The following is a 25,346-nucleotide window of genomic DNA, read 5'->3' on the forward strand; positions in this document are numbered from 1 at the left end:
TGCACCCTGAATAAGTGAACTTAGTGAGATTTCAAAATACCTTTTGGTATTGTTCTTCATTCATTTGCAGGGCAAGCAAAAAGTCTTCATGCTGAAGAACAAAAAGAATCAAACATTCAGATACAAATGTAGAAAGGAAACAACCGGAAGCCATTAGCATGGATTTCAATTTATGTACATTAACATGGTTTAGTAGTTGAAAAGGCTACCAAAGAATAAATCTGAAGAGTGAATAAGGGAACAGTCTAACACCAAACACTGGAATAGCAAAGAACAGCATAAGCAAACAGGAAACTAGATGGGCCAAAACTAAGTTTGATAACACAATTTGCTGGTGAAGTTGGGAACCAACCAGCACTCATGTATTACTGCAGAAGATGTAAAATAGCTGGTCATGGAGGAAGCATACAGTGTGAACTTAAAACTAGAAAAAAATTTTTTTTTGTTTTTGAAATATGACCTCTCTGTGTAGTCTTGGCCTTGCAGACCTAAAACTTACTGTGTATGTAAATCAGGCTGGCCTCAAACTCATAAACATCAGCTTCCTCCATCCTCTACCTTGAGTACTGAGATTAAAGGCATGAGCTACCAAGCCTGGCCAAAACTTACATTTTGAGACAAAGTCTCACTATATAGCCCTGGCTGGCCTTGAACTCACAGAGATCTGCCTGCTCCTGCCTCCCAAGAACTGCAATTAAAGTTGTGTGCCACTATGTTTAGCTATCAAAGTCATGTTTAGAAATCTATCCCAAGATGCTCTCAGGCATAAATATGTACAAACTTGTTTACAAATAGCAAAACTCAGGAAACAAGTCCTGACCTTCATCAGACAATGTTATAGCAGTTAAAATGGAAGAGGAAAATCTCTGTGGATGGCTGTTATATGGTTGCTAGGATACACTGCAAAGTTAAAGAGCAGATGCTGAAGCGTATTTCCTTTATAAATGTCTTGATAATGCTATACATGTGTGTATGTAAGCATGTGTCAGAAGACAACCTTGTGGAGCCAGTTCTCTCCATACACCTTCACATGGGTTCTGATTCAAACTCAGGTCTCCAGACTTTGATCAGCAAGTGTCTTTACCCACTGGGGCATCTTGCTAGCTGTATTTCCTTTTAAAAAATTATTTCAGTCTATCTTTTGGATAGGAAAGAGAAATAAAAAAAAATACCCATACATACTTGCTTTTATTTAAAGTAAGTAAAAATAAACTAAAATGAGTATTACTACAGAGGAAGTGAGAGAAAAATCTGGCTTGCTGGACATTTCTTGCTTTATAGTTTTGACTTAAATAAAAATGTTACAAAACTAGAGAATAAAGACCCTCCCACCCCAAAAAGACCATTTCCCCACAAGTCAAATATAAATAACAGGCACAAATAAGCGTAACTGTTCATGTTAATGGCATAACCAGACTTGCTTCAAGCAACTTCATGGTTTTCATTTGTATTTTTCTTTTGAAACACAGTCTTGCTATGCTGGTTCTGAGCTTCTGGTGTAAAATAATTCTGCCTCAGCCTCGTATCTGGGGTTGTAATAGTTGCCTATCATTGTGCTCAGGTATTCTGGTAGGTATCATGTTAGGCCATTAAGAGTCAGAACTGTTCTTGGCACACACACAAACATAAAATGTACATTGAGCCAGGCGGTGGTGGCACATGCTTTTAATTCCAGCACTTAGGTGGCAGAGGCAGGTGGGTATCTATGAGATTGAGGCCAGCTTTGTCGATCTACTAAGAGTTTCAGGACAGCCAGAGCTTTTACACAGAGAAACCCTGCCTTGAAAAACCAAAAAGAAGTAGCAGTAGTACACAAGTACTCTGGCAGCATCTGGACGTAACTGATCCTGAGGAGAGGCACTTGTCGACTGAGTTGAGATCAAAGGCATACCACTATGCCTGGTGTACTTCTTATTTTGTTGCATAGAATTACTTCTAAACTTGAAAAACCAAAACAAAACAGCAATAAACACTAACTTTGACTGCTTTACCAAAGATATTTCCATGTGAAAGGAGTTTTTCTTTTTCTTTTTTCTTGGAGGCAGGGTCTCAGTATACAGCTCAGGATGGTCTTGAACTTGTGATCCCACACTGTAGTCTCCCATCTGCTAGAACTACAGGTGTACACCCCATACATGACTAACATCAGCATATTGTACTATTTTCTTGGTGGTCTGGGAATTAAACAGAACCACCTCACATATGCTAAGTCAAATGTTCTTCCATTCAGTCACATCCTTGGCTCTCTCACTAAGTTATCTAGGCTATCCTTGAACTTTTATTAATCCTTTGGCCTCAGCCTCCAGGGTAAGACTAGCCTTTTAAAAAATATGAGTGCAGGGAGACTGATAAGTCACTACTGCTTTTTTCTTTTGCTACAAATTTAACAAATTTAACAAAGCAAATTCTATTCATCCTTGTAAGAAATGTGGTCTCAGATGGGATAAGTTCGTATACACCTTTAATCCCAGGCAGAGGGAAGTTTATCTCTGTGAGTTCCAAGAACAAACAAAACCAAAAAATGCGACCTCACAGGTTTGGATCTTCATGAACTCAGAACCCAAGGTCACCAAAGCCTACAAGATTTTTACTAAATAATTAATGTGTATTCCAATTGAACTGAATGTTTAATAATATTTGAGAAAGCTATAGAGCTAAATGATGTTCCTTGTTTTTTCTTCACCACTGTGGCTGAAGGATGTAAAAGACATATCTTACATGTCATGGTACACACGTGTGCACAAACATTACATGTGCAATAAATGCGATAAAATTTTTTAAAGTCTCTAATGTCAATCTGATTTATGAAACCTTGAGGTTGGTCAGTATCATTACAAAATGTACTTTTGTTTTCTGTCTAAAACCTTTGCTGTGCTGAAAACATCAAAGAGAAGAAACAACATAGAAAGCAAACAAAATGAATAATAACTGACCAAAGATGTAGTAAGAAGGGAACAAACAAAACAAAAACTCAAAAACCTTTTCTGTGTGCTAGGTGTGTTGGTGCATTTCTGTAACCTAACCAGCTGGAATAACTCGAGGCAGGATGATTTCCAAAAGTTCAATACCAGTCTGAATAAGATATGGAGTACCAGGACAAACTGGTTCACAGTATGACCTCATCTCAAAAAACCAAAAACCTAAAGGCAAACTAAACTTTACCATGGGATCATTCAAAAATTTGGGCTGGATGTTGTAGCTCAGTAGCAGAACCTTAACTGCAGGTTTAACCTCCAGTACGGGGATAAACAATTCAAGATTCTCCTGCTTCAGCTTTCAGTGCTAGACTTACATGTCAGAACAACTACTTTTCTTATGTGTGTGATACTAGTGAAGGAACCCAAGCTGGGCTATATCCCCAGCACCCAAAGGAACTCTTTTTTTTTTTTTTAAGAGAACCCCAAGCTTCTTGGGTAGACATGTGAGATGGGGCTTCTTCTTCTTCTTCTTTTTTTTTAAATATTTTATTTATTTATTGTGTATACAGTCTTCTGTCTGCATGCCAGTGGAGAGCACCAGATCTCATTCAAGGTGGTTGTGAGCCACCATGTGGTTGCTGGGAATTGAACTCAGGACCTCTGGAAGAACAGTCAGTGTTCTTAACTGCTGAGCCATCTCTCCAGCCCCCAAAGGAACTCTTAAAGCCAGCCATGTACCACAGTCCAACAGGGAGTAAACTAGAACTTCACAACCACATTCCAAAATCAGAGCACAGCTTCTTACCTCTGCCATCTCTTTGACCTTCTGCTCATAGAATTCCTGCTCTTGCTGCACAGCTGGAAGGAGGGCTTGCTGGTCATAAGATCGACAGTGTCGACGCTTGTTTTCCAGAAAGAACATCCTCTTTTCTATTTTTATGTTACCTAGAGACATACGACAGAGTGAAACCACAGGGACAACTGTTCAGTAGGAATACAGGCCAACCATTCTGTCTTCTATAACTTAGCACCCCACTAGCCCTGCAGTCCATGTTTGAGGGGGGCTCAGACCCCAAGTGATTTCTTTGAAAGACTTCCTGCAGTTATTCCTAATGAATAAAGTAATTACTGTTTATTAACAAGCAAAATCCATGCAGTTATTATAAACCAGAATGGAGAATCTGAACTACTAAACTGAGGCTCCTGCTTCCTCAATCCCAAAGGGCCAAGTATACCTCCCCCATTACTCCTTATTTTTTAGTCACCAAAAACTCCACCCCCAGGACACAAATGCTCCTTCCAACAGGCTAGCAGACCTGTGACAGAATTCCTATAACATATTCCAATGGGAATAAAATTTTATAAAAATTTCCATAACATATTCCAATGGGATTAAAGAAGTTTTATAAAAATCTGGCTACTAGCCATACTATCAGGTGCAAAATTACCTCTCTATAGCAATTAATCATGAATTGATTACTGACTAAAGGTTGGTACCACTATATAGCCAATTCTGACATCTCAAGTGCAGTTTATCCACGATTACCATCATTTCCCTTTATCCCACACAGGAAATTCTTCACTGCACAGCACAGTCCTGCTATAATATACCTAAGGAGAAAGCTAACAACTGCAGCTCCTGTCTCTAAGTTGTGATGTGCAGTCCAAACAGTCCTAGTCAGTTCCTCTTGTGCTTACTTGGTCTTTGTAAACAGCAAATACAATGTGCCTTGTTTCAGTGACCTCACAAAAAAGAAGGTACCAGATTACAACTTTACATGGTATCATTGACACTCAGCTTCCCATTACCTTGTTCAAATTTGAAATCTATGAAAGAATACTGATTCATTTCTTTCCTCTTTTTTCGTTTTCCACTGGCTTCAGGTGATAGCTCCTGCCATTTTTTAATAGCATCAGAAAAGGCCTAAAAATTTAAAAAGGGAAAGGTTACATTATAAATATAAAGAACAAACAAATAAAAGAAGGCAATCCTTAAATCTCATCTTCCCCCACAATGCCAGCTCTGCCCAGTGTGACAACAAAATGCTAACAGATTAAAAGGAACAGATAAAGAAATGAAAGTTATCCATGCATGAGCACAGGCTAAGTTATATGAGTACTTGTGAACACTACTTTGGGTTCCACAGCCACAGTGTAAACAATGTTTTGTTGTTGTTGTTTTTTTTTTGTTTTTTTTTTTTGGTTTTTAGAGACAGGGTTTCTCTGTGCCTTTGGAAGCTGTCCTGGAACTAGCTCCTGTAGACCAGGCTAGTCTTGAACTCACAGAGATCTGCCTGCCTCTGCCTCCAGAGTGCTGAGATTAAAGGCACGTGCCACCACTACCCCCCCTCCAGGCTTGTACACAATGCTTTTGGTAAAGTACTTCTCTAGTCCCCACTGATTCCTTCCCTAGCACTCCAAGGCTCTTTACTATACGCTGCAGTCTGAAATCCTTAAACCAGTATCTATTTTTCCTTGAAACTCCAGCTTCTTCCTCATTTCTTAGATGTTTCCAATCAACATTGAAAAAAAACGCATTCCCCCTTCAGCTCTTAGCTCTTCACCTCTTTGTGGTTAAAGCAGTATCAGATCATGTTTCACCCCATCCCCTCCTATGGGCATGAACAAAACTCACAGAGGCCATGTTTCTCAAGCCATATACTAAGGAGAGGCCAAGCACACCACTCCATATGAATCCTCATCTCCTGAACCTCCCTGGCAGTGTGCATATGCTCATGCTCCCACCTACTATTCCTCATTCCTCTGCTAGCTTATCCCCATGTTGTGAGTCCTCTCTACCTGACAGATACTCAAGATATCACAATACAGGTTTGTCTTCTGCAAACTGGTAACTCTCAACATCCCATCTCCAGACATCTAACCTTTTCTGTCCATTCAACTACCTAATTGACTGCCTTACAAACACTACTCACAGAGTGGCCTCTTATTCTTTCCCTGCAAGTCTGTTTCCTTCTTCTATCAGATGACACTACAGTCTTTTTCTATGGCTGTTGTATCCTCTGTAAACATGTTTTTTTTTTCCTTTCAGAGTACATCTCAATCATTAACAGCATAACTGTTTGTTTGTTTCTCTGCTTTAAGCCATTTCCTCCACCAGACTATAAACCTCTGGAACAAAAATTATTGCATAGCTTATGACACACCCTTGGTAACCTGCAATTTGCATGCAAGTGGTTGCTGCGTGTCCTGCCTAAACAATATTTAACTCAGGATACAGTTACTTGGTATAGTTGCTGCATGTCTTGCCTAAACACAATACTTAGGAGACAATTACTTGATGTTTTGGGTATTGAGAAGGCAATTATGCTTATTCTTTGTATCTTGATAAAGAAGTCTTTTGCCTTTCCCCCCCTCTTCTGATGGGACTATAGAGAGACTTTGAACAATAAATATGGGTTCAGTATTCACTGAATGCCCCCCCTAATTCTATCTCTTGTCTTTTGTATTTTTCTTTCCTCAATCCATACTCCTCCTTCCAAGCACAGACCGGACAAACTAGCTGGTGGGACAGGACAAAAGCCCCACAAAAGTGGGTTACTACAAAGAACAACATACTCATGTTGATGTATTTAAAAAAAAAAAAAAAAAAAAGGAAAAAAAAAGCCACTTTAGCAGGCCAAGAGAGAAGGGGCACCTTCCAGCGTACTCCTCCAAGAGTTTAAAGCAAGGTTTAGAAAGGAAGGACTACCAAAGTAATACCTCAAAATGGCTTGACTTACAGATAGTGCAGTATAGGAACTGAAGCTCCCCTCTTTGACAATGGCACCTCATCCTCATACAGATTTGGAGAAGAAACCCCACCAAAGCCTGTCAAGGGCAAAACCCATCACGCTACCTTTCTGCTCTCCTTCTTTGGTTGTGGAACTTCCCATTTCTTTTCTGAAATTTCCAAACCCTCATGAATCAATCTTAAATCACATCTTAATACTCAGCTGCAAGAATATTATAATTAACCAACTTTGGACTGTAGAGATGACTCAGTAGTTAAGAACAATGGCTATTCTTGCAAAGGACTTAGGTTTGATTCCCAGCACCCACATGGTGACTCACAACTGTAATTCCAGCTCCAGAGAACCTGATACCTTCTTCTAGCCTCCCCTGGCACCATGCACATATGTGGTACGTTGACATACTTGTACACATTTTCTTTTCTTTTTGGTTTTATAAGGCAGGGTTTTTCTGTTGTAGTCTTGGCTGTCCTGGAACTAGCTCTGTAGACCAAGCTGGTCTTAAATTCAGAGATCCATGTCTCTGCCTACCAAGTGCTGGGGTTAAAAGTTTGTGCCTCCACCACCCACCACCACCACCACCGGGCTCATATTCATTTTTTAAAAATTAGATTCATTAACTTTACCCGAAGCTAAACACTCACCTTTGAACTAGGGCTATTTGCTAAAATTACGACCATATTTACATTTTAAAGGTAAGGCCATTAAAGCAGAGGTGCTATCTGGAAGGTGAGCTCAGAGCTCCTGAATAGTGGTGTACTGGCTTGGTGGCTCCTAATAAAGGGAAGAAGAAGCTCCAAACTGGAGCTCTAGAGGGGTTGTTATTTGATTAGATAGGAAAGTCTCACTTAAAATGAACATTCAGCACTTGTCAGGTAACTGCATCTTTTAAAATGTCATATATAAATTAGTCTCCAAGTTCTCACTTGAACACTTGTATTAGTAGTAGTCAGCACTTTTTTAAACAGTTGGCCAAATGCCTAATAATTACAGGGCAAGAATAAGAATGCCTTGTGCTGGCAGGACGGTAGTGACGCACACCTTTAATCTCAGCACTCAGAAGGCAGAGGCAGGTGGATCTCTGTGTGTTGGAGGGCAGCCTACAGAGCTAGTTCCAGGACAGCCTCCAAAGCCACAGAGAAACCCTGTCTCGAAGAACAAAACAAAACAAAACGAATACCTTGTGCCCCGCCTCTTAGCCATCTGCATCATGGCTGTGGTGAAAGCATCTTCCCATCAAGGTTCTGCTCTAGTGACTGCTCAGCTCTCCCAGCTCTCTTATTTGCCTTTAGAGCACGTATCACACTGTGCCCACAAACAGACTAAAAGCTCTTTGGGTGGAAGCTACTCTGTGTCCTAGTTTTCTTTCTTTATCCTTGTTTTTTTTAATAGTGCTGAGGATGGAGCATAGGACCTTGAACATGGCAGGCATACTCTACTTTGTGTTTTACTGATCCCCAGATTTTCAAGGTCGGCTTAGGCACACACTAAGAAATAAGGAATCAAAAAGACCTGCCTAGGAGCTCAAAAATGTTATTTTAGCTATTGTCTAATCTTTTCCCTGAGTTTGTTCACATTTTTAAATTGAATGGTCATTCACATCATAGTTGTAAGTCAAGAATACAGTCGGTCTGGTCAGGTTTTTAAGACATCTAAAATACTAGCCAAAGTTACCTTGAAAGATAGCTAAATTATTAAAAAAGAATTACCAAGAAGCCTTGGTGGTGTACACCTGCATCCCCCCCCCCCTTTTTTTTTTTAAAGATTTATATATTTATTATGTATACAGCTTTCTGCCTGCATCACTCAAGTCATATGAGGGTATTGCTCTCATTATGGATGGTTGTGAGTCACCATGTGGTTGCTGGGAATTGAACTCAGAACCTCTGGAAGAGCAGTCTGTGCTCTTAACCTCTGAGACATCTCTCCAGCCCGTACACCTGTATTTCTAACACCTGGAGCCAGAAGCCACTGAGGTTGAAGGATCCTGAGTTTTAGGCTAGATGAGGCTCCACAGCAAGTTTCTGTCTCAGAAATACAATGGGCACATTGATGCCTTAAAGAACAAGGGACAGGAAGAGACTTAAGTCTGGCAGAGTGGATGGGTAAAGGTGGGGACTTGCCACTCTCAGAAGTCAAGATGACTATTAAAGCTACATAGCAGGAGGAAACTTGGAAGCCTGGGGAGTAAACACCTGGAGAGAGACCAAGTTAGAGAACAGATTAAAAGATGGCCTGCTCCATTAGAGGCCTTCAATGTTTCTTTGATATTCTTGGTGCGTGGGCTATTGCTGGCAATGAACAGCCTGAACAAGATGGTCATATCTAAAGCAGAATAACGGAGAAAAAAAGCTGAAGAGGAAATCAATTTCCAAGCTGGTGAAGTTCACAAGCCTGAGTATGCAAATCAAGACAGCCATCCTAGTCAATCTTGGTTGGGTCTGGAATTAACTAAAAGAAATGCCACCTCTGGGGAGATGTTTAAGGGTATTTTCTGGAAGAAATTTCCACGAAACTAACTGACAGGAGAAGACCCTTCCCCGGAGAGGGCAACACCATCCCAGCAATGGCCCAGATATAAGGAGGTCCAAGGGAAAAGCTACTGCTTTTTGCTTTCTTATGTCTGACACTTGCTAAAGAGTGCATCTTGCCTGCTGCTACCACTACCACCATAATTAATTGGAACTACACATCCCCTGAAACTGCAAGAAAATATAGTAAAGAGTACATTACTTCTATAACAAACACATTCCCAAAGTCTTAATAAAGAAATCCTGATGGTGGTGCATGCTTTTAATTCCAGTACTCAGGAGACAGAGGTAGGTGGATCTCTGTGAGTTTGAGGTCAGTTTGGTCTACAGAGCTAGTTCTAGGACAGCCAAAACTACACCAAGAAACCCCGTCTCAAAAATCAAACAAAACAAAATAAACATGTTGATTAAAAAAGGAAAACACACACACACAGAGAGAGAGAGAGAGAGAGAGAGAGAGAGAGAGAGAGAGAGAGAGAGAGAGAGACAAACAGACAGAGACAGAGAGAGGTGTAAGACCTTATAACCACAAGAGAGTTGTGAACTGTTCTCAAAATGGTCCATTAAGCATAAGCCTATGATCAAATCATGAAGGCAAATGCTACAAAACTGACCAAAGAGAACAGAAGCCTCTAGCCTCCCACTTTAAAACTGTATACCAGGAGCTAGGCAGTAGTGATATATCACTTTTAGTCTCAGCACTTGAGAGGCAGAGGCAGGTGGATCTCTTAAGAGTTCCAGGACAGGCAGGGATACATGGAGAAAACAAAACAAAACAAAAATGTATACAGGCATTTGAATATTTGATTTTTTTTTTTTTTTGGTTTTACGAGACAGGGTTTCTCTGTATTGTTTTGGAGGCTGTCAGTCCAGCCTGGCCTCGAACTCACAGAGATCCGCCTGCCTCTGCCTCCCGAGTGCTGGGATTAAAGGAGTGCGCCACCACCGCCCGGCTGAATATTTGATTTTTTTTTAATGACTTATTTTTATGTTATGTGTATGGGTGCTCTGCCTGCATGTATGTCTGTCTACCACATCCATGCAATACCTTCAGAGGCCAGATAGGGTATCAGATCCCCTGAGATTGGAGTCACAGACATTAAGTGTGCTAGGGCAGGAGCTTGCTTACTGAAACCCTACATGAGCTAGCTCTACACTATTATCCAGCTCTTCTAATGGGTGTGTTTGAGATCCTTTCTATACTGCAAGAAACTGAAGCTCTATGTGCACCAGAAGCTTGCTCAAATCACAGACTAATAAGCAGCGGAACCTTGAACGTTTGAATTTGGGGAAAGAAAAGAAGGAATCAACCCTACACTTCATTAGATTGAAGATGTAGAAATTTAGAGAAAATACAGAAAATATAGAGACCAGCAGATGACACCTGGGGATACAGTTGGCAAAATCCAGACTCTTGAAGGCTATAGGATAAACAACTCTTTTCTTCAACAAACAAGTTTCAAGAAAAAAAAAAATAAAGCAGGAAGGAGACATTGAGAATTTACAGATAAAAGACTTAGCAACCAATGGCTCTAAACAGGTTTAACTTAGAACTTGGTATGATCAAACAAGCTACGATATGGGTAGATACACATCATACTCTAGGCACTCTGCTTTCCACAGTACAAATATCATCCTTTAGGGCCTTATGGAGATTTGTGATTCCCTGCTTCTTAGTTGCTTTTTTTTTTCTCATTAATGATCTCTGTAACCTATACACCCTTTGTCTCTGCAGGAAAATCAAGGAGAGACAGCAAAAGAAAGTCAAGGGCATACCTTTCGGGTGATTGCATAGTGCCCTTTGAGCTCATGTAGGGCCCATTTGATGTCTTGGCTGCTGAGCATCTTGAAATCAGCCATCAAGAGGTCAGCAGCTTGGATGAAGCATCGCTGGTCAAGTGGAGTCAGTTTGGAATAGTCAAAAAAGTCAACTTTAGGCAACTGAAATGAGGCAAAAAGCATACAGTTAAGAGATGAGAGCACATTCCTCCACAAGGGAGGAATTCTTCAGCATTATATATGATGGGCTGGAGAGAAGGCCCAACAGTTAAGAGTATTTGCTGCTTTTCTAGAGGAGCTGGGTTTGATTTCTAGGACACACACAAGACACTAAATAAAAGTTACCTGCAACCCCAGTTTCAGGGAATCCAATGCTATGTTCTAGTTCCCATTGGTAACTGTATGCACACCATGGTACACATATACACCACACTCAGTTCCCACCCCACAAAAAAATAACAAATAAGCTGGGTGGTAGTAATGTGTGTTTTTAATCCTAACACTTGGGATGCAGAGGCAGACAATCTCTGAGTTCCAGGCTAGCCTGGTCTACACAGTGAAACACTGCCTTGAAAAACCAAACCAAACAAACAAACAAATAAATCTTTCAAAAAATATATAAGGAAAGAATCTTGTTTGTTCTCATAATTACTCTATAAGGAGGTGACCAGAATGAAACAAAAATGAGGAAGTAGTGGATAAGCTTACAGACATGGTGGTACATATCTGTAATTCTGACCTCAGAAGGCTGAGGAAGGGGATGATGAGTCCAAGACAGCAGAGGCTACACATTAAGAATGTCATCTCTATAGGAACAAAAACTAAACCAAACCTCTTAAATCTCGGGGGTGGGGTGGGGGTGGGGTTGTACCACAAAATAGATTCAACTTTAGCTTAGATCACAATTATTGACTAATAAAAGTTTAAACTTTTGACATTTTGACATGGGATTTGGTCAATAGGTTGAACACATTATCTTTCTTGCAAGGATGGCAAGCATGCTCAAGTATTTGCAGGAGTGTAGTAATACTTTTACAACTTAGGATGGAAATATTCTAATAAATGGAGATAGAAAATAGAAATATAATAGAGTAGGTACAATAAAATTTTACTAGTATTAGTGGTAAGTATACCAACAATTCATGTGATGTATTTCAATTTTTATATAAGTTCACAATTACAAAATATTAAGAAAAACAAACTATTAGAACAACACTGTGAATCTTGACCAATTCTTTTCTCATTTTAGGCACCTGCTCTGTAGGATTTAAAGGCACAGGGATTTACTTAATTCTTTACGGGGATGGGTAAATAAAAGTAACAATACAAGAAAGGAGCCCAGGGAGAGTTCCAGGGAGGTCCACAAACATTGTGAAATCTTATTTTCCTTGCTTGCCTTTAAAACCCTGCGCTAACAACACTTTGTTGCCTTCAAGATAACAAAGAAGGCATCATCAATAGAGCAGATCAAGTTCAAGTGGTGAAGCCACCAGGGATACTTGCCTTCACATCATCCTGGCTGGCAAGCAGGCTGCTGCTGGGGTGGATAATTATTCGGTCTTCCCTCTTTGGATAATCTGGGTTTTCCAGAAGAAAATTACAAAGTCTGCAAAAGCCCCCACATAGTGTTACTTTCATTACTTTCATAGGACTTCAAATCCCTTATTTACCTACTGAGTCATAGGAAATATTAAAAAAAAGTTTCTAGTGACACTTATCAAAGAATTAAGATGTACCAGTGGCAGCACATTCCTGTAATCCTTACACTTAGAGGGTTTAGGCAGAAGGATCTCAAATTTGACACTGTTTCAGGGAGGGAGAGAGGGAGGGAATGAGAGAGAGGGAGATGGGGCGGAGAGAGAGGGAGGGAGGGAGAGAGGGAGGGGAAGAGAGGGAGGGAGGGAAGGAAGGAAGGAAGGAAGGAAGGAAGGAAGGAAGGAAGGAAGGAAGGAAGGAAGGAAGGAAGGAAGATGCCAATAATAAAGACAGCCACATCAGGTTTCTGGTTTCTCTTTGCTAGATGTGGTTGCACACACATATAACCCCAGGACTCAGAGCTGAAGCAGAAAACTCTGAAGTCCTAAGACAGCTGAAGCTACACTGCAAGACTCTAGCTCAAACAGGACAAAAATAATGAACACACTGATAAATGCAGACTCCGCTGAACTTCCTCGCAGACAATTGGCTATTAAGAAAACTGATTGGCCAGGCAGTGGTGGCGCACCCCTTTAATCCCAGCACTTGGAAGGCAAAGGCAGGAGGGTCTCAGAGAGTTCAAGGCCAGCCTGGTCTAAAAAACATGTTCAAGCACAGGTTCCAAAGGTACAGAGAAACCCTGTCTCAACCCCCCCCCCAAAAAAAACTATGAACATATCAACAGGAGTTAAGTGTTGTGGGATATTTTTACATTGTGTGAAAAATGTATTGTGTGACTAGTGTAATAAACAGTTGAACTGCCAAAAGCTAGTCAGCGAAGTATAGGTGCAACTTCCAGAAAGAAAACTCTGGGAAGGAGAAAGGCGGGGTCATCAGTCAGAAACAGATGAAGCAGATACTAAGATGAGGTGACAAGCCTTGTGGAAGAATGTAAATTAAAAATATGGGTCAATTTAAGTCATAAGAACTAGTTAGAAACAGGCCTAAGCTAGGTCAAACTTTTATAATTAATAATAAATCTCATTATTAATAATAAAAATCATTATTTGTGAGCTGGCGGTCACAAAAGAAAAATCTGACAAGTGTGTATTCACACTCACAATCAAATACATTTGCTTTGAGATTTAGTTGTTGAGCAAATAAATGAACTCTGAGACAACAATACCCTTTGTAAAACTGTGGTAATATAAGCCTCTGGCTACATAAGTCAGGCTCAGCTTATTAGCTAACTCCACAACTGATGAGCAGACCATGTCTTCTCAGGACAGATTCTCTTCATATGAAACCCATGAGGATTCTTTATTCACTGCTGAATATAATTATCTATGTCACTGTTGAAATACTTTAAGCTAAGGACGAGGTAGCACAAGGTAACCCACAAAGACACATCAGTGTGAAGACTCAACAAAGTCAACTATCCATGTTTGTCATTCAGTAACCAAGACAAATCAGAAGGCTGGAGAGAGGATGGCACGGTAGCAGTGAAGCTGGCCTGGGTAGGGCTCAGAAGCAAGAAAGTGTCAGCTCATAGGGAATCAGGATTTTCTCTGTATTCTTCTCCTTTCCTTGCTTGGGCAAGTTCCTTCTTGTTCAATGTTAGTAGAGTGGCCCAGTATGACAGATGTGGCCAGAAGAGAACAGAGAAAAGATGCCAGTAAAAGGACCTACAAGAGATACCATGTTAGGGACAATGAAAAGCTGGGTGTAGTGGCATACACTGTTGATCCCAGCACTCAGGAGGAAGAGGCATGTGAGTGGCCCAGCTAGGGTTATATAGTAAGACCCTGTATCAAAAGACAAATCAAATAGGATCATTAAAGAGACATGGAAACCAGCTTCATGCATCTCTTCCATGCCTGGCCCAGGACCTTTCTTCTCCCACTTTGTTTAGTCAGAAAAGGACAAATGCTGTATGATTTTATGGATATGAGATGTCTAGAATAATCAAATTTCCCAAGACTGAAAGAATAATTAAGCGTGGGGACTCAGACAGAAGGGGGATGAAGAAGTTAAGTGCTCAATGGATAGAGTCTCAGCTTGAGAAGATGAGACAATTTCTGGAGATCAACAGTTGACAGGGCTACATAATAAGAAAAGTGTTGGGGCTGGAAAGATGGCTCAGAGGTTAAGAGCACTGATCTGCTCTTCTAGAGGTCCTGTATTCATAATAAATAAATCTTTAAAAAAAAAAGAAAAATGTTTAATGACATCTAAGTGTATACTTGTAAATGGCCAAAATGTTACCTATATTTTACGAGAGAGAGAGAGAGAGAGAGAGAGAGAGAGAGAGAGAGAGAGAGAGAGAGAGAGAGAGAGAGAGAGAGAGAGAGAGAAATACACGCAAGCAAGCATGATGGAATACTTACACATTCAAATCATAGTAATTCTTCAAATGAATTATCTCTTTAACATATCCATTTGCTACATCTGGAAATCTTGCTTCCTAGAAAGGAGTAAATATTACTTATATTTTGTTGTTCACAATGGTTCTGGAAGGCAATAAAAATTATAGGACATAAAGTATATAAAATGATTAAAGGCGAGAGAACGGCTGTAAAGCAGCTCTGTGCCTGGCTAAAAATCAGTCCTTAGTTTCCAGGTTAGACGGTAAAGATGAGGTCTAGAAAAGACTCATAGGTATCCTATGTCTTATTTTATAGCTCCAGTCTCCATTCTTCCAATAAATACTAAGTATGCAGGCCAGAGATGAAGAAAACACAATCCCCATGCCTGCTTTAAAGGACACACCTCACAGCATCAAATAAAAAGACCTGGCCAATTAGGATTAAGAGACTTAAGGAAAGAAAAAGCAAGTGACCCCAGAAAACAAAGACCTGCTTTTCTCTTTACCTTAGGTATCCTACTGAATCGAGCTATTAAAATGACTGATGCACTGGAAATAGAATGTTACTTTATTCGGATGTCAGAGATTGAAATGTAAATACCCACAGGGGATTGCTAGTGGCTGCTGTATTAGATGGCCCAGATCCAGGAAATCCAATAAACAGGAACTCAAGGTCTTTCATAAACAGGAGTTTACAGGAATGCCAGCACAAGGCACCATGATACACAGCTAGCACCAAGAGCACTTCTGAGGGTAGAATGCATAGTCTGTGTTGCAGGTTTAGAGATATTTGGATCCCTTTCTTTTACTCTAGATATATACTTCTTAGAGAATCTAGTTTACACAAAGTACTTCTTTGTTTACTGCAATGACAGAAAATAGAGAATAGTATGAGTATTAACAGGATAGTATTATTTAAATCATAGTAAAAAGAAACTTACTGTTTCTTTCACTAACAGTGTAATGAGTTCTTGATCCACTTCAGCAGCTTCTTGTCCCCACATGTTTTCCAAATTGGCCTGCTGAGATCCTGGCAGGGGGAAAGCTGGCCCAGGGTCTTCATCAATTGCTAACTGTTGATCTTCAAGTTCTCCCAGAGGATGGGCCAGCTGAGGAGAAGCAGGGCCTGGAATCCCCTCTTGCTGGGGTTCTGGCCTTGGAAAAGCAGGCTCTGGGAAATCATGGCGCAAGAACAATGGGCCCATTTCTGCTTCAGAATGCCGCTCTTGGGACACAACCTGGTTTGTTCTCTCCTGAGGCTGTGGATTCAGAGCTTGGAAGTATGGATGGTCAAGCCAGTACTCTTCTTCAATTACCTGGTCATCTACTGAAGTACCTGGCTCTACAGGATTTGATAAGAGATCTGTTTCTGAGTCTTCAGATGATTGGTTCTGAGCTTCCAAAGGTTCACTTTCTGGGAAAAGAAGGCCATTTTCTCCCAATATAATGACTTTCTGCTCCAATTTGGGGTTGACAGTGTTGTTTGCTGTCTGCTTATTGCTTGGCCCAGGTTTGGTTTCTCCTTTTTTACCACTCTCAAGATCCAGAAATTCACCATATTCATCCTCAGAATCATCCTGTGCCCCAGAACCAAACAGTGAGTTGTTACAAAAGGAAAATGAGCTGTGGGGATCTGCTTCACAGTCTGCTCTAGACTTTCTAGGTCTTTCTTCTCCCAATCTGTTCAGATCTTGCCACTGGGCAGCTGGTTTGATGAGATTGGGTCGGGATGTCTGAGGTTTATGTTTCTAAGAAAAAAATGAAATTTTAATAATATAAATTCAATTTCTTTCCTTTATCTATGCCTGCTTCTGAATTTACAGTGAAAGGACAGGAAAGAAACAAAACCAGAAACATCCACCGAGGATAAAAAACTATCACATCTTTTTTTTAAGGGAGGGTTTCCCTACATACTCACAGCTGGCCATGAACTCAGAGATCCACCAGCATATACACCATAAACACCACTCACATTTATTGTAATATTGAAAACTGATCAAACTACAGTACATGTGACTCAAAGTAAGAGGCCCACTCAGGTAGTTGAAGTATTTAACCCAAGCACTAGGACCTGAGTTTAATGCCCAGAACACAGATAAAATCCTAGGTGAGGTAGTGCATGTGTATTGATCCCAATATCAAGGAGGAAGAGACAGGCAGATTATAATGGTTTCCTGACTAACTAGTCTAGCCAAAATGGTGAGTTCTGGGTTCACTGACAGACAACATTAAAAACATTAGGTAGAGAACAACAGAGGAAGACAGCTACCCCTAAAGTCTCCATATGTGAATGGACCCTCACATCTGCCCAATTGTACAAGCATGCATACAACACACACACACACACACACACACACACACACACACACACACACACACACACACACACAATGTTTTTCTTTCTTTTCGTTTTTTTTAGTTTTTTGAGACAGGGTTCCTCTGTATTGTTTTAGAGGCTGTCCTGAAACTCATTCTGTAGAACAGGCTGGCCTCGAACTCACAGAGATCCGCCTGCCTCTGCCTCCTGAGTGCTGGGATTAAAGGTGTGCGCCACCAATGCCTGGCACACACACAATGTTTGGATCACTGGCCACTGGGAAGTGTAAATCAAACCACAAAAATCAGTATCATCTAGTCACAGTAAAAAGATAATCAACAAGAACACAGAAAACTAAAGCTTGAATCTAAAAATGGCATAGCTGCTGGCAGGGTTTAACAGAGTTTGAGTGATTCAGCAACTGTACTTCTTGCCATACACAGATAGAAATGAAAATATACAATCACACACAAACCTTTAACTAAATGTTTACAGCTGAAGGACACATTATGCACGAGAGTCAAAAAGTACAATTTAATTGACCATCATCTGTTGTGAATATAAACAAGATGTGATATAGTTACATGATGGAATACTACCTGGCAATAAAAAGGAGTAAAATAGGGTCTGGTAAATAGGCCTATGCCTTTAATTCTAATGCTTGGGAAGCAGAGGCAGTTGGAATAAGCTCAAAAAAAAAAAAAATATCGAGGTCTACATAGGACGGCCAAGACTTAAAGAAATCCTGTCTCAATGCTTCCCACACCTCAACCCAAAAAATAGGGACTGGAGATGACATAGCATACTGTTCTCACAAAGGACAGAATTTAGTTTAGAGAACTCTCACTGGAAACCTCACAACTACCTGTAATTCCTGCTCCAGGAGGATCTGAATCCTCTGACCTCTGCAGGTTCCTACACTCACATGCACATTACACCACGCAGACACACACACATTCAAAAATAGTAAAATAAATATGAAAACAAAAATAAAATACCAATATGCTAAGTGAAAGAAGATAGCTGCAAAGAATCATATATGACTTATGTGAAATGTCTAGAATAGGCAATAAGAACAGCCAGAAGTTAGATTAATGGTTGCCTAGGACAAGTGATTGGGAGATAATAGCTAATACATCAGGATTTCTTCATGAGGTGACAAAAATATTCTAAAAATGATCTGTGATGACAATGCAAGACTGTATGAGCATACTAAAAGCTATTGATTTATATGCTTTATACAGATGAACTTACTGAATTTGATCACTACTACCTACATGGTGGAAGAAGGAACCTGACTCTCCCAAGTAGTCCTTTAATCTCCATGTGTGCAATGCACGTACACACGTCAAATAAAATGTAGTAAATAATAAAAGGAATTAAATGATGTACATTGTGATGTGTATGAAGCTTGAAAAATATGCCAACCGAAGGCAAGTTTAGTACTACACAATTTACATGAAATTTCTAAAAAATATAAATCTACAGACAGATTAGTATTTGCTGAGGGTGGAAAAGGGGGGCAAGATAGAGGGAAGAGTTAGGTATGACAAACTGGTGATTCTGGGATGTAAATGTTCTAAAATATTCTAAACATAAATGTTCTGAAATCTATCCTGGAAATATCTGTATAATTCTCAATTTACACTAAAACCACTAAAGCAAACTAAAAGAATGTATAATATGCTCCCAGTCATTAAGTTACAAGTGATATAGGAAGAAGATGAATTGCAGTTGGGTGTGGTGGCACACATCTTTAAATCTCAGCACTCAAAAGGCAGAGGCAGGTGGATCTCTGAGTTTGAGGCCAACCTAGTATTCCAGGACAGCCAAGGCTGTTACAGAGAAACCCTGTCTCAAAATACCAACTAACCAACCAACCAACCAACAAGTAGATAAACACACAATAAATGATTAAAGTAGTGAAGAAACCACATAATAAATCAAGTGTGTCGCCAGCCAGTGGTGGCACACACCTTTAATCCCAGCACTCCGGAGGCAGAGGCAGGCAGATCTCTGTGAGTTCAAGACCAGCCTGGTCTACAAGAGCTGTTCCAGGAGAGCCTTCAAAGCCACGGAGAAACCCTGTCTCCAAAAAAAAAGTTCCAAGTTTGGTTCCCAGCACCTTTATCAGGTGGCTTACAAATAAATGCCTGTAACTCCAATTCCAATGGATCTGATGCCCTCTTTTGGTCAAGGGCACTTGCACACAGGTGACATTCATTCTCACAGACAGATATAAATAAAAAGAAATCTTAAGAAAAATTATTAAAAACAAGGAAGGAAAACAATGGTCAGTTTATCAAATCAAAAAACAAAAATCAAACAAACAAACAAACAAACAAACAAAAAAGAGCAAAACAAGAGAAATGCCCAGTGGGTAGTCCTAAGTACTCAGGAGATGCAGGTTAAATCTCTCTAATTTCAAGGTTCTATATAACAAATTTCAGGTCACCTGGACTACACAATGAGACCCTGTCAGAAGGGTGGAAGGAGGAAATAAATACTCAAAATGAAAAGGAAACTGGAAAAACTACAGTAGAACTAAAAAGAACAGGCTTTAATTTTTTTTACATTTATATATTCAAAACCATAAGGAAATAAAGAAAATAAATTTTTCCATGAAGTCAGCAACAAGTTCATAAAACACTCACTTCTGTCAGTATGACATCATCATCTAGGTCATCATCTTCATGTTGCTCAGTAGCTGGGGTAACCAGCATTGGAATCCCTTCCTCATCAGAGGAGTCAGATATGGTGATCGGCCCATCTCTGACACTCATCCATTCTATAGGGAGGCAGAAAATGTGGTCACTGTGAGGCTAGCATGAGTACATTCAGTCCCTGCATTCACGTTGGCCCAAGCCTCAAGGCAATTCAAAGCTACTTACAGTTAACTTACCACCTCAAGTGCACAAAGACTCAAGCAGTAAGAACTGTTTCCATGTTAATTTTTGCCAATAACACTGAGAGATGCCACACAAATAAAATGCTCAAGATGCATCACTTTTTCTTGTGTGTGTGTGTGGTTTTTTTGTTTTGTTTTGTTTTTTGTTTTTGGCTTTTCCAGACAGGGTTTTCTCTGTGGCTTTGGAGACTGTCCTGGAACTCACTCTTTGTAGACCAGGCTAGTCTTGAACTCACAGAGATCTGCCTGACTCTGCCTCCCAAGTGCTGGGATTAAAGGCGCACTTTTTATGTTAAGTGGGAGAAATCTGAAAGGTTTTTTTGGTTTTGCCTTATGATAGGGTCTTATGCTATAGCCACCCATGGCTGCCTAGCTTGGTGCTATGCAGATCAGACTAGCCTTAAATCCCTGGCAATCCCCCATTTCAAGTACTAGGAATATAGGCATTTAATCTGTTCTTTTTAGTTGGGTGGATTGGTGGATGCCTGAAATTCTAGCCCTCAGGAAGATCAGAGGAATTCATGCCCATCCTCTAGACATAGAAAGTCAGCATGAGAGAGTCAGACTTCGCCTCAAAAAACAAAAACCAACCTTCCTGAAGGAACTCAGGCCACCTATAAATTTCTTTTTTTTAACATATGTATTTGTTTTATGACACTGTCATAGAACTACCAGTTTCTTTACAGACTCCAACGTTTGCTCTTTGAAAAAAATGAAAGAACGTTTTGTTAAACAGCTACATCTGAAAAAATTATCACTCAAAAATAGTAATATATTCATTTAAGATTTAAAAATTAGCTTCATTTATACATAAACTAAGTAAAATTTCCATTTGAATCAAACACTTAGCATCTACTAAGCAAACACCTAGCATCTGTAACACTGGACAATTTGACTTGCCTGCTCTTTTAAATGGAACCACAGCTAGTTAAATTCAAAGACCCAGCTCTGTAGGTGAAGATGGCTGACAACAGTTGTTGCTCACTCTAGTCTGTTCCTGGGTAGGTGTAGATCCATCTGTGGAAACTTTTCCCCACTGTTTGGGGATGATGCCTATTCTTACCTTTTTCTTGAAGTAAAAGTGTTTTATATTTATTTGAGTGTGGGGGCCCACAAACACTTGTGTGTTTAGGCTAGAGGAGGAATAGAATATCAAATACCATACTCAACTACTCTCTGATTCAACCACACTGACCAGCCAGTGAGGTCTTAGGATCCCTACCATCTCTGAATCCCCAGCACTAGGATTACAGATACACACTGCTATGTCTAGCCTTTTTAAATAAACATTTGTGGTGTATGTGAGCACTTGAGTTCCTATGTGAGAGGACACCAGGTCCATGTATTATGGTTAGAGGACAACATCAGATGTTAGTCCTTGCTTTCTACTTTGTCTGAGAAGGTCTCTTGTTCACTGCTGTGTACACCAGGCCGGGCTAGCTGGCCTGAAAGCTTCTAGACATTCTCCTGTCTCCACCTCTCATCTTGTGGATTATAGACATGCACTATCATGTCTGGCTTTATGTGGGTTCTGAGAGACAGAGAGGAGAAACCAAACAAAGGTCCTATTCAGTGGTTATTTTACCCACTAAGCCATCCATCTCCCAGGGTTTTGTGAATGCTAGGCAAGAGCATTATCACTGAGCTAACTTTTTTCTTGTGCTTGTTTTTCCTTTTAGACAGGGTCTTACACTATAATTCAGGCTAGTATGGAACTCTATGTAACTTAGGCAAGCAAATTGAGGGTTTAGCTCCATGAATTGCCACAGAATGCTCATGTAACCATGACAAAATCAGAGACTATTTCTAGCCCATTAGCACCCTTCTTGTGACTCTTTCCCATCACCATCCTGTATCCTCCTCAAAAGGAGGACTTTTTAAAAAATTTTAAATTAGAAACAATCTTGTTTTACTTATCAATCCCAGTTCCCTCTCCCTCCCATGCCCCTTTCTGCTCCTCAGGGAGGGTGAGGCCTTCCATGCGGGATCATCAAAGTCTATTACATCATTTGGAGTAGGGCATAGGCCCTCCCCGGTGTGTCTAGGCTGAGAGAGTATCCCTCTATGTGGAATGGGCTCCCAAAGTTCATTTGTACACTATGGATAAATACTGATTCACTACCAGAGGCCTCATAGACTGCCCAGGCCTCAAAAGGAGGACTTCTAACTCTACAGATTAGTTTTGGTTGGTTCTAAGGAGGGATTCCTCTGTGTCTGGCTTTCTTGCAAATCACATGATTGAGATACATCCATATTGCTGTGATGACAGTTCTCTTTGCTACATGAGAATCTGTACTATGAATATGTCATAAATTATTCATTCTTCCCTCGATGGACATCTGACTTGGTGCTAATATGGGCTATTTTGGATACTGCTGTAATGTACATTCTTTGGTGTGCTCATTTCAGTTGAGAACATTCTAGGAATGGAAATGTTGAGTCACAAGGTAAGCATATGTTCAATCTTAGGGGACAAATTGTATTGCTAAGTTGATGCAATAGAGACACATGGTCTGCAAGGCAATACTGACTATTTGGACCTTAACATTTGCTGATCCCTGACTTAGACTCTTTGATTTTCTAGCTTTATTTGACAAAATACATAAATTTTTAGGTCTTAAATTTTATTCAAAACAAAGACTTCCATTGTGATGGATTAATCTGAAGCCTATTCTGTTTCACAGAGATCTGCCTACCTCTGTCTCCCAAGTGCTGGGATTAAAGTTGTGTGGCTCAGTGATTAAGAGCACTGGCAACTCTTACAAAGGTCCTGAGTTCAATTACCAGCACTCACAAGCTCACAACTGTCTATAATAAAATGGAATGCCCTCTTCTGATGTACAGGAGACAAACATGTAGACAAAACATCCAAATACATAAATAAATAAATCTTTAAAACCATAACAACTTGTAATTGATTTGTCTTAATTCTGATATGCTGGCCGGACAGTGGTAGCACAAGCCTTTAATCCCAGCACTTGAGAAGCAGAGGCAGGCGAATCTCTGTGAGTTTCAGGCCCACCTGGTTTACAAAGCTACACAGAGAAACCCTGTCTCAAAACAAAACAAAACAAAAACAAACAAAAAATTCTAATATGCTGAACAAAAGAATTCTAGAAAAAAAAAGTGTACTGTGGTTCATTTATATGGAACTGAGTAGCAATACAAAGTAGATTAGTGGCCTCCTAAGGTTAAGATGGAATGAGGCATGACTGCAAAGACGCACAGACTTCATAGGGTGGCAGAAATGGTATGGTCAAAATTGTAAGATTCCAAGTTCATTTTTCAGAACCGTTAATAAGAAAAAAACTTGAGAACTTGAGGTTGGCACAACAAAAACTGCTACATACCTGCCAGACAAACACCCTTATGATGTGTATAGCGTGTTTTTATTTGTTAAACAAAAATACATTTCCAAAGTCAAGAATTTTCAAAGGAAGTAGTTGTCTGTCTTTTTTTTTTTTTTTTTTTGAGATAGAGTCTCACAGGCTGGCATCACATTGACAGAGATTCACTTGTTTCTCCCTCCTGAGTGCTAGGATTAAAAGTATGTGCCACCATATCCAGCCAATTAACTTTTTTTGAAGAAAACTGTTCAACCATATTTAAGGCCCAATTAAAAAATTCTAACATTAGTCAGGCAGTGGTGGCGTATGCCTTTAATTCCAAGCAGAGGCGGGCAATCTTTGTGAATTTGAGGTCATCAAGATCTATAAAGTTATACAGAGAGTTCGAGGCCAGCCTGGTCTACAAGAGCTAGTTCCAGGACAGCCTCCAAAGCCACAGAGAAACCCTGTCTCGAAAAACCAAAAAAAAAAAAAAAAAAAGTTATACAGAGAAACCCTGTCTCAGGGGGAAAAAAATCCTAACATTAATTCAATATTAATGTAGAGAAGTCAGAAATGAGTGTGTGTACAAATTACAGCTAAGACTTGAAAGTTTCTGAATCACACGTTATAACTACAATCACTACCAAGTTGTAACACATTATCAACAAAATCTTAAATTTGGTATTTCTTTTGTACCTGTAACTTGTACAGTTTGAATGATTTTGTTTCCTTTAAATTTATTCACCTAGTGAAATTTCCTACACTTTAAGTGTGCTGAAGACAAATACATGACTTTTTTCATACTAGCAAAAAAAAATCATCTTTACAATCATAAAATGTCTGTAAGAGAAAAAACAAAGCTACCTTAGTCTCTTCCTAGAAAGGAATCTATTAAGGATTCTCTTTACTCATCAATGTTTTTTTCTCTTTTAGAGCAAGTATAAATAAATGTACATTCAGATGACAGGACGTTTCACACACATTTAGGAAATATTATTAAAATGTAGGTATTCACCGGGCGTTGGTGGCACACGCCTTTAATCCCAGCACTTGGGAGGCAGAGGCAGGTGGATCTCTGTGAGTTCGAGGCCAGCCTGGTCTACAGAGCTAGTTCCAGGACAGCCTCCAAAGCCACAGAGAAACCCTGCCTCGAAAAACCAAAAAAAAAAAAAAAAAAAGTAGGTATTCTTTTGCTCTTTGCAAATCAATGAATTTGTCAAAATTTTAAGGACTATAAAACAAAGAACTATGTCCTTACATTCTCAATGAGGCTAATCCAGAATCTTACAGCAAAAAAGAAAAGAAATTAAGAGCAAGAATGCCTAGCATTGTCTGTGGTATTTTAGATTTGATGCGTGGCCCAGAGTGCTACTGTGTGATCTCCATTTCCTTAAACACTTCTAGAGGCAAATGATCCCCCCATGGAGGACCTCACTATCCTTGGGAGTAGGCTGGGGAGGTGTCAGTGGGGGCCTAGTATACAGAGTGAGTTCCAGGACAGTCTCCAAAACAAAAAGAGAAACCCTGTCTTGAAAAACAAACAAACAAAAAAATGTTTCTAAATAAAAAATTAGTTAAAAAAAATGAATAAAGGGGGAAAAGACAAGCAATTTACCCTCTCCCCGGTGGCAGTGAAAGTTGTTCAAGTGAATGACCTCCTCCTTGTTGTTTCTCTCTGCCATTTTCAAATTCCTGTATAGATACAGGTGGTTGTTAGTACCCAAATATGGCCATCATCTGTTCCACAGGATCTGAAAGAGAAAACAGCATTAACAACAGTATAAACTAGGAGGGGGTGGTATGCACCTTTAATAC

The 25,346-nt window shown here is 39.9% G+C and overlaps 1 protein-coding gene across 4 annotated transcripts in view; it reads right to left on the minus strand.

The window, feature by feature from the left end:
* Positions 1-25,346, minus strand: part of Rnf216 (ring finger protein 216) — a 104,181-nt gene that overhangs the window by 70,418 nt on the left and 8,417 nt on the right. For 2 of the 4 annotated variants that reach the window (XM_040751284.1, XM_040751285.1), the window contains exons 2-10: positions 25,147-25,282; positions 19,949-20,082; positions 15,919-16,725; positions 15,000-15,076; positions 12,481-12,583; positions 10,975-11,139; positions 4,728-4,842; positions 3,724-3,863; positions 41-91 (exon numbers count right to left, since the gene is read on the minus strand). In XM_040751284.1, the coding sequence (XP_040607218.1) occupies positions 41-91; positions 3,724-3,863; positions 4,728-4,842; positions 10,975-11,139; positions 12,481-12,583; positions 15,000-15,076; positions 15,919-16,725; positions 19,949-20,082; positions 25,147-25,213 (1,659 nt within the window). In that variant the 5' untranslated portion in view covers positions 25,214-25,282. The remainder of the gene's footprint in view (positions 1-40; positions 92-3,723; positions 3,864-4,727; positions 4,843-10,974; positions 11,140-12,480; positions 12,584-14,999; positions 15,077-15,918; positions 16,726-19,948; positions 20,083-25,146; positions 25,283-25,346) is intronic. The other 2 variants (XM_040751287.1, XM_040751286.1) reach the window with 2 other exon arrangements.

The sequence above is a fragment of the Mesocricetus auratus genome, unplaced genomic scaffold (assembly GCF_017639785.1).
Source record: "Mesocricetus auratus isolate SY011 unplaced genomic scaffold, BCM_Maur_2.0 Super-Scaffold_100008, whole genome shotgun sequence".
NCBI lineage: Eukaryota > Metazoa > Chordata > Mammalia > Rodentia > Cricetidae > Mesocricetus > Mesocricetus auratus.